Source organism: Talpa europaea (assembly GCF_964194135.1).
Source record: "Talpa europaea genome assembly, chromosome: 6".
Classification (NCBI taxonomy): domain Eukaryota; kingdom Metazoa; phylum Chordata; class Mammalia; order Eulipotyphla; family Talpidae; genus Talpa; species Talpa europaea.
This window is the reverse complement of record NC_140072.1, coordinates 2,890,244-2,907,482: the sequence shown is the minus strand read 5'-3', so window position 1 is coordinate 2,907,482 and position 17,239 is coordinate 2,890,244. Positions and strand designations below refer to the sequence as shown.

Genomic DNA, 17,239 nt, shown 5'->3' with positions numbered 1-17,239 from the left:
TTGCCTTCCCATAAAGGTCACTGCCTATACTTACGAAGAATGAGCAAAATACAAAACTAATTTCTTTTCTGAAATGCTTAAGTAAAACATTTCCACTGGTTAAAAAATGCTTTGTTCACACAGAAGCAGAACATACATAAAAACGGTAATTCAAAATGTAGCATCCAAGTATTTTCACATGTCTACTTGGCCCTAGTAACCTACCTAAGTTTTCATTTGGATTTTGCTCATTCTTTCACAAAATATTTACCAAGCAATTACTACTTTCTGGAAATTAGGGGTGAAGACAGTCTTTTCCCTCAAGAAGCCCCCTGTTTGGGCCCAGGGAAACCGTGGGTGAGCAGAGTGCTGGGCCCAGGACAGAGGAGATGGGCCATGGGGAATCAGAGTGCACGGCTCTGACGTGTACGAAGCAGTGGAGGCAGCCGGATACGAAGGTCTCCCTTGCGACAGGGGTTCGGCTTCTCCTTCGACCCACCAGCAGGTCAGCGCAGTGCAGACTCTACCCGTTGCACATGGACTTGATTCAGGTGCGGAGGAAGATACAAGGTTCAGCTCAAGTCAGCAAGCTCTGAGCACCCACTATGGACAGGGTGCACCCACCAGGGGCCAGGAAGCGAGTGATGGTCAGGACACCGGCCTCCAACAAGATGCACAGCAGACATGGAAGACTGCTTTTAAAATACACTCAGAAGATTTTATATATCATCTACTTTGGGTTATAGCATCTACAATCTCTTCTCATATAATTTATTTATTTTTAAAGAATATCTTTTTTTAAAAAAAGATTTATTTATTTGTTTATACAAGAACCGGGGTACAGGCCAGATGCGCAAGAGGGTGAGAGGATACACCAGAGACAGAGTGGGGAACAGAACAGACAGAGCAACTGAAATACACTGCTGAGGGGAGCAGCGGGTGCGACAGGAGAGGTCTGCCGTGCCATGTGGGACCCTCGCCGGCCAGTGGGGATCGAACCAGCGCTGCAGAGGCTGCGGACAGCTTCACAGCGTGGTGCTCAACCACCTGCGCCACCAGGGGAGGCCCTTCTCAGATAATTTAAAAATCAAAACTATATTTATATTCTTACTATGAAGAATGACATTTCTTGAAAAATGTCTCCTCCATTTCTTTTAAATAAATCTTAACTGCTTCTCTATACCAAAAGCACAGAGTAATAAAGGGGCGATGGGAAATACGATGATAAAGGAAGCAAGGAGAGTCAAGCAAAACTAAGGCCCCAGGAAGCTGGATCAGGGCGCACAGTAGGTGCTGTCGCAGACAAGCCTAGGTTACTGCCACATCCCGCCAGCTACCAGCTCAGGGGGCTCGAGCTTTCTATGTAATGAGGATCACCTGGCCTCCCTCCTCGCCGTCACAGCTGACATGAAATAGATGGAGGCCCTTTGCAAATCTGCAAATTCCTCACATACTGTATCTGTGCAAACTGCCCGAAATTCTCTCTGGCAGGCTCCTCAGTCCTAGTGGGAGGGATGACACTAACAAGTGTGTCTGGAGCTCATTCAAAGCCGTCCCAGAGCAGTGAAGGCATGTGAGACACGCTGCTGAAAGCGTCCCAGCTGGCTCCGGAGATTTGGTGGGCCTACAGGCACCAGGAGGGCGTGTGTAGTCCTGGCGTGTGAAAACCACCTTCAGCTTTCTGCGAACCCTGAAATCTCTCTTTGTGAAAGTGCCAAATACACAAGTCTCTTCTTTTTGATCAACAGCCACAGGACCGCCAGCATGGCGAGAGCACGCTCTGTGACTGTAAGATGGCGACTCTCCAGGGGCTCCATGTGGCCTAAGGGCGGTTTGCAGTCATGCCACATTTTAGAATCTAAATCCCAAGCACAGGGGTCTTGGCATCTTAACTTGTAGGTCTATTTTGTTTATTGTTTTGCTCCCACTATTAAGTAATACAAATTCTTCATTTATAAAATACATAAAGGAAGGAGAAAGGAAAAAACGCATTGTCAAAGCATAGAAGAAGTGTAGTTTGGTTCATTTACTTCTAATATATATATATATTTTTATACAAGCACTGGGTACAGTCAGAAACATGGGAAGGGTGAGAGATTTCACCAGAGCCAGAGTGGGGAACAGAACAAGGAGGTACACTGCGGAGGGGAGCAGCGGGTGGCAGGAGAGGTCTGCGCGCCATGTGGGACCCTCGCCGGTAGCCGGGGATCGAACCGGCGCTGCAGAGGCTGCAGGCAACTTCGCAGCCCAGCGCTCAACCACTGCGCCACCAGGGAGGCCCCATTTACTTCTAATTTTTAATGACTACTTTCACTTTATGCAGTGTGCATACATCTACTTTACGTGTGCCACACTGCACAGACTTTCGCAATTTGGCTTATTTCAATTTTTGTCGCAACAAACATTCTGAGAGTTCTCTTTAAGAACTCTTCACAAAGATGGTTTTAAAAGCCACGTAATGTTCCCTGGAACACACACACCACCCTCGACTTAACCATAACCTTTGTGTTGGCTATTCAAGTGGTTTCTGATTTGTCAGTATTCTAAATAAAGAGGTCACTAGCATTTATGCATATGTTTTTCCTATGCTTCAAATTATTTCTACCGAGCAGTTAGTTTTGTGAGACGTGGGATTCCACTGCCCTGGTCTACAAACACAGGGGTCTTGGCTTGTAGACACTGTCTCCAAAGGCACGCAGGGGAGCGCCAGCTGGGCACCGCCTCTGTGCATTGGCAACCGCGGTCCTACTCGCTGCTCTCGGGAGACTGGGGGGAAAGCCCTGACACCTCACAAGCTGGCCAGAAGACGCTGCCAGCTTCTGTGACCAGGAGCACCCGTGTGAGCTGGCTGCGAGCTGAGGCGGCCTCGGCTCTGTTTTGGCCACCCCTGGTCTCCCGCCAGAACCCAACAATTCCTTACAGATTCAAACTTTGGAGCACCTGAGATGAGTGAGATGAGAGCTTTTGCAGTTTGAAAGAGCCACCCAAGAAATCCATTAAAACACCCAAAACAACCTCAAGATGCGGAAATCAGGTTTCCTGAATACTGGAATCTTACAGAGCTTCAACCGTGGAAGAGACATGTGTTCTCGGCTTAGTAAATGATACATTTGAAAGGTTTAAAATATTTTTAAAAAATTTTAAGATTACAGACTTAATATTTGTGTGTGTGTATGTTCCTACAGTTATGGATGATGCCTGTGTTAAAAGCACACCAGACATAGTTTTGTTTTTGCTTTTCTCACACGTCATTTCCTTTCCTATTAAAAATATGGTCAATCCTATTATCGATAGTGTTTAAGCAGTAGTATAGTCACACAATGTTTGTATTTCCTCTTTAGAATGAAAGTCCTGAATTTCTTGCATTTCTAGTTGAACAAGCAGCTCAGGACCGGATTCCAGCGCGTTCCTGCGTCTCGTGCGCAGAGAACGCAGTCTCAGAGGCTCCGTCACGCTCTGTGTCTGTGATCCCTCCAGGCTCTCATCGCCACTAGCTTTAAGGGGCCGGAAGTAAGTTTATGTTAACCAAACAATGAAAGTGCTACTATGGTTGGGCTTCTGGGATTTTAAAATTAAAATTCATAATGTAATAATCCAGCATGGTGCACTGGCCAGGGCTGCTTTTGGGGGGTGGGGGGGGTGTAAGTCACTAATAAATACACGGAAACGTTTATTTTACTTGCACACAGCAAACTTAATATGACAGCCAAACATATTCTCTCAAGCATATCCCTCACACCAAGGCAGAACTCTATTTCTGAACAGTGTTCTTTAAGCATTTCAAATGGTCTGAAATATTTTAAGAAAGGATCCTGAAATTGTCAGGTCACGGGTCCTGTCCAGTGGTTCTAGGTGTCTGTGATTTGACGCTACGTTTTAATCACAGTAATTCCAGTAGGCAAAAGCTTTCGCAATATATACACCACACACTTACCGGGGAGATTGACTTCCATCAAGTATTTCATACACAAGATGTTTGGGTGAAGATAGCAATCTTCAGTTATCTCTGGAAATCGAGGCAAATCTAAAAACGTGGCAATTTCAATCGCCTTTTTATAGATATCCTCATAGGTAGGCCAGGACTGAAATGAAAGTGAGCCAGTCAAGGTAGCAATTTTTACAACATAAATTATTTTTGAAAGTAATTTCTGATTTTAAAGTAATATGTACTTATTGAGTAAAGTTTGGAATGTGGAGAGAAGCACGAAGGGCTCCTAACTTAGCAGTTTTAAATAGCAGTGATACTAGATAAAAGTCTCTAATATTCTATTTGGCTCATAAACCTACTACCCCGACCCAAATTACAGCAAAATCATTACTTCTTGCCAGTCACTGAGGGTCTGGTGTGTGTGTGTGTGGGGGGGGGAGGGTGTCAAGCTACCCCAGCTGAAGTTACAATGCCAGTTAATGCAGACTTCCTCTCAGCCACTGCACCAGCACTCTCATTTATAGGCAAACTCACAGCTAATAAATTTAGCTCACAGTTGCATAATATTTACATGCTTCTATGTGGAAGGTAACACCAGGGTTTAAGACTAATTGCTAAAAATCCACAATTCAACTTCACACTAAACTCTCCCATATAATAACATGTAAGATTCTTTATTGAATTCAGGAGAATCTATGAGTTAATATTAGTGAATTAATTCTATTCACTCTGGGACCACCAGGAGGAAACTACTTATATTCTTGTAATTTGTAAACATTCTTGATACAATGCAGTACATAATTTTTCCTCACTTACTCATCTGTTCACATAAAAAATGTACTTTAGACTCTATTCTGTGCAAGGTACTTTGGGAAATAAAAGATGAATAAAACAATCCCTCCAAGGAGTTTATAATCTAGAAAGAAGAGAAGGTGTGTATAAAAATAACTACAGCACAAGATAGAAAGGTACCAACTACCACAAATAAGATTTTTCTAAAGATGCTCATGGGACTTCAGAAAAATGAACCTATTTGACAAGATCAGACCCTGTTAACATTGCACCCCAGGACAAACTTTTGGAAACCTTTTTGGCATTATTTATTAAAAGACTTGAAAGCAAGTCTGGCCCTCGCCACACGGCTGCAGCAGAAATCTGCATGCACTCCACAAAAAGACATACTAGAATGTTCATTACCACACTTCTGGCAAACAACCCAAACTGGAAACGACCCAGATGCCATCACCGATAGAACAGAGATGTCCACTTTGAGTCCGCCCCCAGTGGGGGCCCGCACAGCAAAGGCATGGACATGCTAATGCAACGCGAATGAATGAACAGGGGCTTGGGATGGTCAAAGGAAAAAATCAGCACCAGAAGAGAATGGTGCCATGGGTACAAGGAACAGAGCTGAGCTCCGAGCCTCCAGAAGGCCAGTCAAAACACTGATAATCACTCTGGAGTGGGAGCACCCAGCCTGCACGTGAGCAACAGACCGTCGCTGCCAGGGCTGACCCTAGCTGTGAACACCTCTCCGGCTCCGCAGGCTGGTGGGGCGCACACTCGTTTACCTCAGCAGAACACACGACTTGTCAAGGGAATATACTCCTCAAATAAATGATTCTGTCTAAGAGAACTGCCTCATGGGTCACCTTACTGGAGAGGCAATTTAACTGGCGAATTCAGTCAGAAAGCAGCACAAGGCCCATCTCTACAGTCGCAGGGGGCAGGCGTCTCGCCTTGTTTGCCCCCAGTGACCGATGGCAATTCCACCTTTAACAAGTCTAATCACGGGGCCTTCCTTGGTGGCGCAGCAGCTGAGCACTGGGTTGCGAAGCTGCCCGCAGCCTCTGCAGCACCGCTTCAATCCCTGGCCACCGGGCGAGGGTCCCACATGGTGCGCAGACCTCTCCTGCCGCCTGCTGCTCCCCTCAGCAGTGTACTTCGTCAGTCTGCCTGTTCTGCTCTGGCTCTGGTGAATTCTCTCACCCTCCCGCGCTTCTGACTGTACCCAGTGCTTGTATGAATAAATAAATAAATAAATCTTTAAAAAAAAAAAAAAAAAACAAGTCTAATCACTAAAAAGTCCTTCCTTCTGCTCATGCTAATGCTAGGTGAAAATTTGCTTCCCAATTTCATAGTCATTAGTGGTTTTTGCAAATACTGTCATGTCTTGTCCATTTCTGAGTCTGTGAATGTGTTTAGTGAATGTGAATGAGTTGAAAGAACAAACACTTTTCTGTTAAATTAAGCTCATGTGCAATTTTGAAGCATGAGGAAATCATATTGCACAGGGGTACACTTACAGCAATCACACTGTTAACTTCTAGAACTTACAATTACACTTGATCTTACTTTGTGTGAAGTCATGATCTTTGTATTATATTTATTTTGATACCACTGTTTTAATATCTGAACTCTTGAATTTTATTCATATGTGATTGATCCATAGCTGAAGAATTAAAAAAAGTACATTTCTGACAATCCAAAGTAGCAATGTGGCCTTTTAATTTTTTTTAATGCTGAGTAATTCTATTTGTGCAGGAAAGTGCTGTTAAATGTATTCTAATCTGTAAATTTAAAAGAGACAAAAGAAAAGTAAATTCTCAGTGATCTTTGGAAGGAAGTTGTCTTTTTTCTTTATATAATAATTTATTCTAACCTATTTCATTATACATAGAATTTGAAGCACCTTTCAAGTAACAGTCCTAACAAGATTTATGACAACCCTAATCCTTTAAAATAATGCATGTAGATGACAGTAAGTACGTTTATCTGCAAACAAGGCAAACACTGAAGCCATGAATGTTCCTCTCAGAAATAAAATCATCTCAAAAAACCAATTAATGGCTGATAAATTGATGACAAGTAATTATCAATATAAGGTCATTAATGAAAAAGAAACTAGTTGGTTAAAAAGATTTAATATATTTTCAAAATGTTCACACTACAAGACTGTACATCAAACCGAGTATCTGGTGACAAACAGACAAACCACTATTTTTTCACATAAGAACTAAAGATAGGGCCTTCCTGGTGGCACAAGGGGTTAAGACGCAACCTATGAAGCTATCTGCTGCCACTGCAGCACGAGTTCGATCCCCAGCCAGAGAGTTACCCACATAGCGCAGCAGACCTTTCCTGACTCACCCACTGCTCCCCCCTCAGCAGTGTATTTCAGTCAATCCGCCTGTTCTGCTCCCCAGTTGGCCTCTGGTGAATCCTCTCACCCCCCACTGGCCTGTACCCCAGTTCATGTATGCATAAATAAATAAATCTTTAAAAAAACCCTGAAGATAAAATAATTAAGGCAAATCAATGTATTTATCCTATTGTTTACAGTAGTCTAGATTCTCTTAGTCTCAAATCAGAGTTCACTTTAAAGAATTTCATTTATCAAAAAAAAAAAAAAAACCCACAAAAAAAAGTCATTCATTTTTAAACAGACTTTTTCTTTTACAATAACACCAAAATCTTTTTTAAAGGTGACTAAAGGGCTTTCGAATATCTTTCTACTTATTTTTTACCAGTCTTCTACTGTTGCTGTTCATTTAGGTTGTTTCCAATTTTTATACTAGCATATATTATGCCATAATGAATATATTTTAGCAAAATTTAAATATGACTAAGTGACTATAAAAATAATACCTGATCATTATAGAAGTTTATGAAATACAAAATACTATAATAAAGCCATAAAAACTGCTCACAACTTAGAGAAAATAATTGTTAGGGACTTGGGGCATAACCCTCTTTATAACCTTGGCATTTAAATCCAACAGCTTTTCTGACACCTTTGCCTGGATATTTCTCACCGTGTCAAACTTATCTGTTCTAGACCGAGTTCTTCATCTTCCACACCCACAACTGCACCCCTCCATCCAGTGCTCACTCAGCCATACAAAGCAAACCTTCACGACACCCCCTTTCTTCACATCTCATCTACTCAATTCCAAGGACTGTTGACTCCACCTCAAGAGGGGTCTGGACTGCCGCTACTCCTCCCACTTCCACTCCCAACCCCCTGCTCTTAGCCTATCATCCCGTCCCTGCCAGCCCCACTGACACCACACGTCTGCATCTGCCTCTTGAGACCAGCAGCAAGAATGACAGTTCAGGGGCCTCCCCGGTGGCGCAGCGGTTGAGCGTTGGGTTGCGAAGCTGCCCGCGGCCTCTGCGGCGCCAGTTCGATCCCCGGCTGCTCCCCGGCCACTGGAGGAGGGTCCCACATGGCGCGCAGACCTCTCCTGCCGCCCGCTGCTCCCCTCAGCAGTGTACTTCGGTCCTTCTGCCTGCTCTGCTCCCCGCTCTGGCTCTGGTGAATTCTCTCACCCTCCCGCGCTTCTGACTGTACCCAGTGCATGTATAAACAAAACAAACAAACAAACAAATAAATAAAACATGCCTCTAAAAAAAAAAAAAAGAAATTTAAAAAATTAAAAAAAAAAAAAAAAGAATGACAGTTCAAATGCAAAGCTGATACATTGCTCCCCAACTGAAATCTCTCTATTCGTGTATTTTGCTTTTGGCTAACCTCCTGGTGTCCCCGAACCTTGGTACAAGCTGAATTTGGGATATACAGTCCATCTCCTGCATTTTCACTGAACGTTGTATTTTGCCAGCATTTGCTAAGGTCGTGAAGTAGCTTTTGAAAATGTCACTTTGAGTGACTGGAAAATAACCCCCTCTACGAAACCATCACTCCGTGATCATCCGGACATTTACGTCAGCTATACGTCACAGGCATGCAAGTTAAGCAGCTGTTAACACATTTTCAGGGGTTGCCCTATGACTTAGGAAAATATTCCTAGTACAATACTGAGTTAAAAAAACCCAGATATAAATTTCTATATATTCTTCAGTCCTAGTTCTGCAAATGTTTATGCACATTAAATAAAGACAACATGAAATGTTAGTGGCATCCATGAGAAACTGGGTGGCAGATCTTTATTTCCTTTATGCATTTTGTTAGTTTCCACATTCCTTTTAATTATTATGAATGTATCACTTTCATAAGAAAAAATATATGTTCAAAAGCATAAAAAAATTCAACATAGAATTACTGTATGATCTATCAATAGCTACCTATTCCATAATAATTCTAATAAACATTTAATGACTGTGTTAGAATTGCCTTATGCTAACGCTTCAGAAAATGCATTCAAATCCGGAAGGCACCGGGGAGGGCCTCAGAAGGGCTGCAGGATGGCCGCACTGTCTTTTACGAGGGAGGTGTGTGGGATGCCTGATGTTTAAATAGAATTAGAGAACTATCAGAGTACCGTTTACACCTTGTTAGAAGGTGTTAGAAGGTGCATGTTAGAAGGTATAAAAGAAATTTCTTTTGTACTACTCTTTGGTTATCTGCTAGTTCCTCTAACTCTACCTTAAATATTTTGTGGAACAAGATAGGGTAACAAAAGAAAGACTGGGTCTGTTCTGCTCAATGCACCTTCTCTCTTGGAATCATCTGCCAGAGGCTTGTTAAATACAGACTCTAGATCCCTCACCAGACTGATGGACTCGATCTTTGACATAGGGTCTGAGAACCTGCAGCTTAAACAGCTCTCGAGGACATTCTTAAGGAAAAAATGCAAAATAAAATGCAGTGACTTCCCTCTCCATTCTCCTTGCAGCCTGGAAGAGGCACTCAGATGGTTCTGCACCATGGCCCAAAAGAGACGTGGCCCCAACTCCCTTGGGGGCGACGTCGGGGGGGGGGGGGGGAGGCCAGGGAGGAAGGAACAGCTCAGGCCATGCGGCAGCAGTGACTGGGAGGGCAGGGACTGGAATACCTGCTGTCATTATCCTGGCCAGGCAGACTTTAAGATTATTACTGTCAGATTATTACTCTGACAAAGATTGCACAAACGGTCTCAAGAGCTCCCTGCGGCCTACTGAGCAGAGATGGTGAGCAAATCTAGAGACAAGTTTGAAGACTCTGCGTGTATTAAAACTTGATCCAATAAGACCTTCATTTGGAGGTTCTTAAGAAGTGACTGGCAGCTCTGGAGAAGTGTTTCTCTCCCTCACTGATGGGGGAGCTGGCTGCATGGAGGGTGGAAGATGCCTCCAGGGCAAAATGAATCACCGAGATGGCAAAATGCCACTCTGCGCATTCGGCTAAACCAGCATCGCAGCTCTTCTCTTTAATCATTCAGAGAGGAGATCAGAATGCTGTTCATCAACATTCAAAATACTGGAGATGTACTTTGGGGTGAATTTCCAGTTCCCTCTTTGTCCCTTCTAGATGAGTCTAGTGAGGGATGATGAAATGACTAATTCTTGAGAGGGTTTAGAAACAACGTCAAGGACCAGGAGGGAGGGAGAGAGAGAGAGAGAGAGTGTGTTGCAGCTTATCTGTTTAAAAATTGGTCTGTGGGCCTCCCCGGTGGCGCAGCGGTTGAGCGCTGGGTTGTGAAGCTGCCCGCAGACTCTGCAGCACCAGTTCGATTCCCCGCCACTAGGCGAGGGTCCCACGTGGCGCGCAGACCTCTCCTGCCGCCCGCTGCTCCCCTCAGCAGTGTACTTTGGTCCTTCTGCCTGTTCTGTTCCCCACTCTGGCTCTGGTGAATTCTCTCACCCTCCCGCGCTTCTGACTGTACCCAGTGCTTGTATAAATAAATAAATAAATAAATCTTAGAAAAAAAAATTGGTCTGTGGGTTTAAAATACATTAGAATACAGAAAATCAAGGCTGAAAAGATAGACGTATTCCTCCTCTTGGAAAGTCACGGGCAGGATAAACTGTGACAGTAACAGAAGGTAAGTGTGTCCAGACTCAACACTTCCATTCAACCTGACAGGACTGCCTCGCTGTATGGAGATGCCGTCAGTGAAAGAGGCTCGATTTTCAGCTTATTCTACCAGCCGAACAAGAAGAGTTTTGCTAGAAGTAAATTATAAGCACCATTCTTCAGAAACTTAAGTAAAAACAAAGCAGCAGAAGAGGCAGAGGCAGACATGGGGGTGGCTAGTTCCCAATTAACAAAGTAAATGAATGAAAGGCTGTCTACCTGGAGTGGGGAACCCCAACTCAGAAAAAGGAAAATGTTGGAAATAGGAAAACTTCATTAGGCCACCAGCCTCCTCGCCAAGCTCTGCTCTTAAGCCAGAACCATGGCAGGAAGGCTCACACTCACGTGGCCTGCTTGAAGAGGGCAAGAAACCACATCAATAGTCTCTGTGTTTGCTATTCCATTTCCCCATGTTTTCAGAGAGTTTTGTCAGATTTGTTATTATTGGGGCAGAGCGGCCACATAAATACAAACAGAACACCTTAATGGAAAGAAACAGTTCACTTGGGATAAAGGTTTAAGGGTCATCAAAGCTCTCTTGCACTCTCTCTCTCTTTCTGGTTTGTTTTTAAGGTGTGCTCAACTTTCTGGAATAACAAAACAAAACAAAACCGAACACAGAAGAAAAACAGTCCCCAGCAGCCTACACACACAAAAGCTCCACTGGCTTTATCTTCATCGCCATCTTCTAGAACAATCGCACCTTTTGTCATTTCTGGTGGAGGTACAGCCGCTGAAGAAGCCAAGACTTAGTAGGGAAAGCTAAGACATGGAAGGAGGGAAGAAAATGCTCCCTTTGTTAACGAAAAGCCGTTTCCATTGAAAAGTTTCAACATACTATGGAATAGTGAATGCACTTTTGTGAGCAAAGGCAAAGCATACAATGAAGAAAAGCTGCCTGTCAATTAAATCAACAGTCATTTGAAAACATCCCAAATCTTCCCCTTTTGCTTGAAAAGGGGGGGTGGGCAGGAGGGAGTGTGGACTATCCCCAGCTGTGGCTGAAGATGTGCCGAGAAAGTACAGTCACTGTGACAGAGCTTCTAGTGAGCGACAGACAGAGTTGCTTAATTATGATGGTAATAAGCCACAAGGTTAATATGTTTTGCAAAAGTCCACAAAGCTGTAATAAATTGTTCTAGCATTCATTAGAAACAGAGTGCTTGGGAAAGCATTTTATTGAATTTCACAAATATTCCAGTGAGTTTATTTTCCTTCATGAAGCAACATCTTAAGACAGGTAAGGACAAGCTAGAGTTTCTGTTACACAACAGCAGGCTCTTGTGATAAACCTGATTACAATACCCTGTCAGAGGGGAACTTCCTGCTTAGCTATTAAAAAAAAAAAGTAGAGTGCCTCACCCTTACTTATTCTTATTGTTGTTTTGAAGCAAAGATTCAGCGGAGAAAAAGCTAATGCTACATGCACCTGTTAATCCAAATTTAAAACAAGACTTTCTATAACAAAGGAAAATTAATATGGAAGAAGAGTTATGTCAGAAGTCATGACAAGCACTGCGATATATTATTTATAGGGGAAGGATCAAATGAATTCCACATATATGATGATTCACAAAACAGTTCCCCTCTTATTTTTAGTCTGCTAGAGTTATCGTAAAGGTTGTAAATCTACATGTAGTAACAATTTTTTTTTTTTTAATGTTCAAAGCCAGCCTCCTGGAAGTCTGTGGTAAACTCATGACTTTATGTGAAAGAATCTTGATTCGGAGGAAAAGACCATTTTAGAAACACTCAGTCAGCTTGCACAGGCCAAGACACAGCGTCTGAACAAGCTCACGTCTATGAACACGGCCACCGGGACATGGAACAGAGGGCATTCCATTTTGGCCTCAGGACCAGGGCTGGGAAAACCCCGCAGGCGTCTCCTTCATGAGATGTGCCTGTTTTCCAAAGATGCTGTCCACTGTCTCACGGCTGTGTTCAAACCCCACAAAATCTGGAAAACTAGAGAAAATTAAAAGCTGGAGTCCAAAAGAGTAAATGCTCCCAAAGATTATTTTTGCACCAGATCTGCCTTCTGTCACTATTTGGTTTTCGTTAGGCAATTATAAGCCTAGTTCCCAGTCTCTTCTCCTTGGGAGGGAGGTGAAAAGAAACCTGGGCTGAACGTGCTGGGGCTGGGGGTACTGGCCCAGGATCAAAGTAAATTACAGATAACCTACATGAAATCACTGGTTCACTTAGCAAATATTAAGTGGGGTTCTCCTGAAAAAGGTATCATCAAGTAGCCTCACATATCCGGTATCTGACTGGAGCAATTCCCTATTGGTTTCAGCACACTGGTGAACAGTACACATTAACTGATAAGATGATCCCACACACCGGTTCACCTGAGTGATACCGTCACACCCCATAAATGGCATTTACAGTATACGTGCTTATAAGCACAAGTTATATCCAGAAGTACAGAAGTTACACATTTACCACCAAAATACTAGAATGCCTTTTTATTTTTCATCAACTAAATACCACTGTTAATGGCCTTCTGTTATAAAGCATATACACCAGACACAGTCTGGAAGTTTCCCACTTCGGTGGAAGAAACTCTTTACAGATCAATTTGAAATCTCCTGAAAAAATATTGACACTTATTCTGTTTTTAGCTATTTCAAATCATTTCATCAGTAAACACAGACTGAGTTCTTGGTGTGTATATGGAATTTCATTAGGTCTTCTGGATAATAAAACAGGAGCATTAATATGGTTCCAACTCTTGCAGAGTAGTTGGGGACACAGGCATGCAGACAAATCCAGTACCATGTACGATCTCTCAGTCTTCTGCTTTAGAAATTCTATTAGGTGGCGTAAGGGGTTAAGCACCATACTATGAAGCAATCTGCAGCCTCTGCAGTGCGAATTCTATCCCCGGCCAGGGGGCAACCCACATGGCATGGCAGACCTCTCCTGTCTCCCCGCTGCTCCCCTCGGCAGTGTGTTTCAGTCAGTCTGCCTATTCTGCTCCCCACTCTGTCTTTGGTGGATCCTCTCACTCCCTCCCCGCCTCACGTCTCTGGCTTGTACCCCAGTTTTTGTATACATAAATAAATCTTTAAAAAAAGAAAAGAAAAAAAAAGAAATTCTATTAGGCAACATCTTCCAGTTGCCTTTAAAATATTGAAAATAACAGAAGGACACAAGTTAGATTTATAAAATATGAAGCGCGCCCACCACCCAACTAAGAACTGGAATGTCAGCAACGCAGCTGCATGGACCAGGTGCCTCCGCCTGAGGTAACTAGTGTCCTTGATTTGGCTCATCATGAAGTTGTGTTTTAAAATTGGCTTTATCATACACGGAAATGTCCATAAAGAAATAATAAGTTTAGTTTAGCTTCTTTTTGAGTTTGAAACAAACAGTATCATTTTGAGAACTCAGTTTCATGTTACTGGTTTTAAATCTTTTGAAGTGTTTTTTTAACCCTCTATTTCCAGAGTCTTTTTCAGATGTAAAATTTTGTATTTCGGCGCATGTACACATCTGTTTCGTTTGGGTTCATTTCCATAGTGTTTTTGGTAAGAATTAAAATAAGAGTCTGAGCACCAGAAAGGAAAAAAAGGCTTCATACTGTACATATTTTTCCCCATTCACGCTCAACAGGCTGTTTCTCAGACTTCCCGTGGTAGTTCACTCATTTTCATAGTTGTTTTAGAGCTCATTGTCCGTAGCGGCACATTTTATCTGTTTTCCTTTTAACAGACATTTAGAGTGTTTCTAGTTTTGCTGTTCACGACCCACCTGTCTTCAGCCTGTTATCCCTAACACAAAACTCCATCAGCTGGGGACCAGTTAAGTGCACCGCGGCACATCTATACTGTGCACTTCTTAGAAAAGTGCAAAGTTAATAACTAAACTAGAATTCTAAACGCAGACAGTCCTATTCGGAGAAAATACACACTAAGATATTTAAGGCAGTGGGTCATGAGAGAGCCTGGCCCTCGGCCACTCAGCACGGGCGTCCCGCCGCAGGCCCGGGGCTGATGCAGGGCCGCGCGCAGTAAGACAATCGGGACACAGGGTTATCACTAGCTGGGGCTGGGTAACGAGAAGCAGATATTCTTTATACATTTTTATTTTTGCAACTTTTCTGTGAATCTAAAATTGCTCTAAAACAAACTATTTATTTAAAAAAAATACTCTCCTAGATATAAGTGAAAAAAAGGCAAAGGGCAATGGTGGTTGTTTTTTCCTTTTCCCCATCCCAAACATGAACACTGATGAAGACTGTTACCAAGACATGACTTCCTACTCTTTCAAAGCTTATACTCTCCACCAGAAATCTCTCTCTAAGGAATCACTCCTCTAATTTACCCCTGTCCTCTTACTCAAGATTAACTTGAAGGTAGCCCCAAAAAGAGATAATTGTGAGGGGAAATATTTTGTATAAACAAAACTCTGTAACTATGACCTTCCAGCAACATGGTTTGGTTGGGGGGATATGTCATGCAAATATCAAAATAGTGACAACAGTCATGAATAGAGATTCTAATTTTTAAAAAATTCAAGAATGAATGAGCCATGAACTACTTTTAGGCATCTGAGAAAGAACTGCTTAGGTAACAGTCACCTAAAAAAGCCTATGGCTATTGACTCTTCTATATGCCTAATAATTCCTATATGGGACAGTTCTGTTTTTGCCATGAAGGATTAGCCACTATAAGAACTGACTTCCCACCATAAACAATCAGAGAACTGGGAAAGAAGAGGGAAAAAGTTTTAGGCACTGGACAAGAGGAAGCACAGGCCTAGAACCTGTGAGAAGAAAACAAACGCCCTGGTTACTGCCTGGAGGCAGGGAGCGGGCGAGAAATAGCACTGCAGTCTTGAGAAGACAGAGACTGGGGTTTCTGGAAGCTGGGGTGGCTATATAGTTTGCAGGCAGACTACCAGTGAGGATAAGGCTGCAGGTAGTGAACTCTCAAGTCTTTGGCTGAATAATGATCTGCACATGTTTGAGGAAAAACCTGAGGCCAGGGGAGAAAAATAATTGGATTTTTTCCTAATGAATCCAAACAGCTACCAGAGCCCACACACGCACAAGCCTGAGTGGAGGGCTCAGACGCTGGGCACTGGCTAGAGGCCCTGCAGGGACAGATAGCCTTAGCAGCGGGGCGAAGTTAGGACCAAAAGACAGACCCTAGATTGGCCATAAGAAAAACTTAAAAACAAGCTCCTAATGGATAAACTGATCTCCGAGTTACCTAATTACATGTCACAACAAAAATCCAGTATCCAACAACATGAAATTCACACCTGCATCCAATCAAAACTTACCAGGCATGTAAAGCAGCAGGAAAATATGACACAACCAGAGAGAAAAACAAAACAAAACAGTAGAAACAGACCCAGAAATAACAGACAGTGAAGTTAGTAGATAAGAACCTTAACCCATCTATTATAAATGTCATCAATATACTCAAGGATGTAAGAGAAAATAGGAACATGATGAGGAAAACGTAAAAGAAAAACAACTAAAATGGAACTTCTAGGAATAAAAAAAAAAAAGCTGAGATGAAAAATATACTAAGTGGGTGTAACAGCAGATTAGACACTTAAGAAAAATAAATTATGTCTGAAGACATGACCACAGAAACTATCCAAAACAAAACACACCAAGAAAGAAGACAGAAAAGGAAAAAAGAGGAAGAAAAGAAAGAACAGACAGCTCAGTAAGTTTTGGGACAATATCAAGTAGATACATCCAAAAGATACAAAGAACTCACACATCTTAACACATCTTAATCACCTAAACAATGTGGGGGAACTGAATAGACATTTTTCCAAAGACATACAAATGGTCAACAGGTACCTGAAAAGGCAATCAGGGAAATGTAAACTTCCCTGATGCAAAAAACCATCAGGGAAATGCAAATCAAAACCATGATGAGCTGTCACCTCACATGGCTGGAAAGGCCAGCACAGGAAAGACAAGAGATAATAAGTGCTGGAGAGGATGTGGAGAAAGGGACACTGTGGAGGGAACCCCACTTGATGAGCCACTTTGGAAAACTGTATGAAGGTCCCTCAAAAAAGTTAAAACCAAAACTACCCTATGATCCAGCAATCCCGCCTGGGAAGATATGGGTACACGCCCAAAGGAAATGAAAACAGGGTCTCGAAGATACACACACACACTATGTTCATTCCAGCATTAGCCACAATATGGAGACAACCTAGGCTTCCATCGGCAGATGAATGGATAGAGATTACACACACACACACACACACACACAGAGGAATGTCAATCAGCCAAGGGAAAGAAGGAAATCCTGTCACTTGGGACAACTTGGATGGCCCTTGAGGACATTATGCTAAGTGAAATAAACCAATAAGGTAAGCAAATACTGCATGGAGTCCTTTATATGTGGAATCTTTAAAAAAAAAAAAAAAGTGGGGCGGGGATAACTAAGAAACAGTTTGTAGAAAGGTGAAGAGGCTGGGGGCAGAATGGGGTGGGCAAGGCAAACAGACACAGGCTGGTAAAAGGGTACAAACTTTCACAGGACACAGTCTGAGAA

At 42.7% G+C, this 17,239-nt stretch overlaps 1 protein-coding gene across 1 annotated transcript in view; it reads right to left on the bottom strand.

Moving 5' to 3' along the window:
- TAF1B (TATA-box binding protein associated factor, RNA polymerase I subunit B) overlaps positions 1-17,239 on the bottom strand; it is a gene marked incomplete at both ends in the record, with an annotated part of 57,107 nt that overhangs the window by 12,844 nt on the left and 27,024 nt on the right. The window contains one exon of the mRNA XM_084234653.1: positions 3,914-4,061. Within this exon, the coding sequence (XP_084090779.1) occupies positions 3,914-4,061 (148 nt within the window). The remainder of the gene's footprint in view (positions 1-3,913; positions 4,062-17,239) is intronic.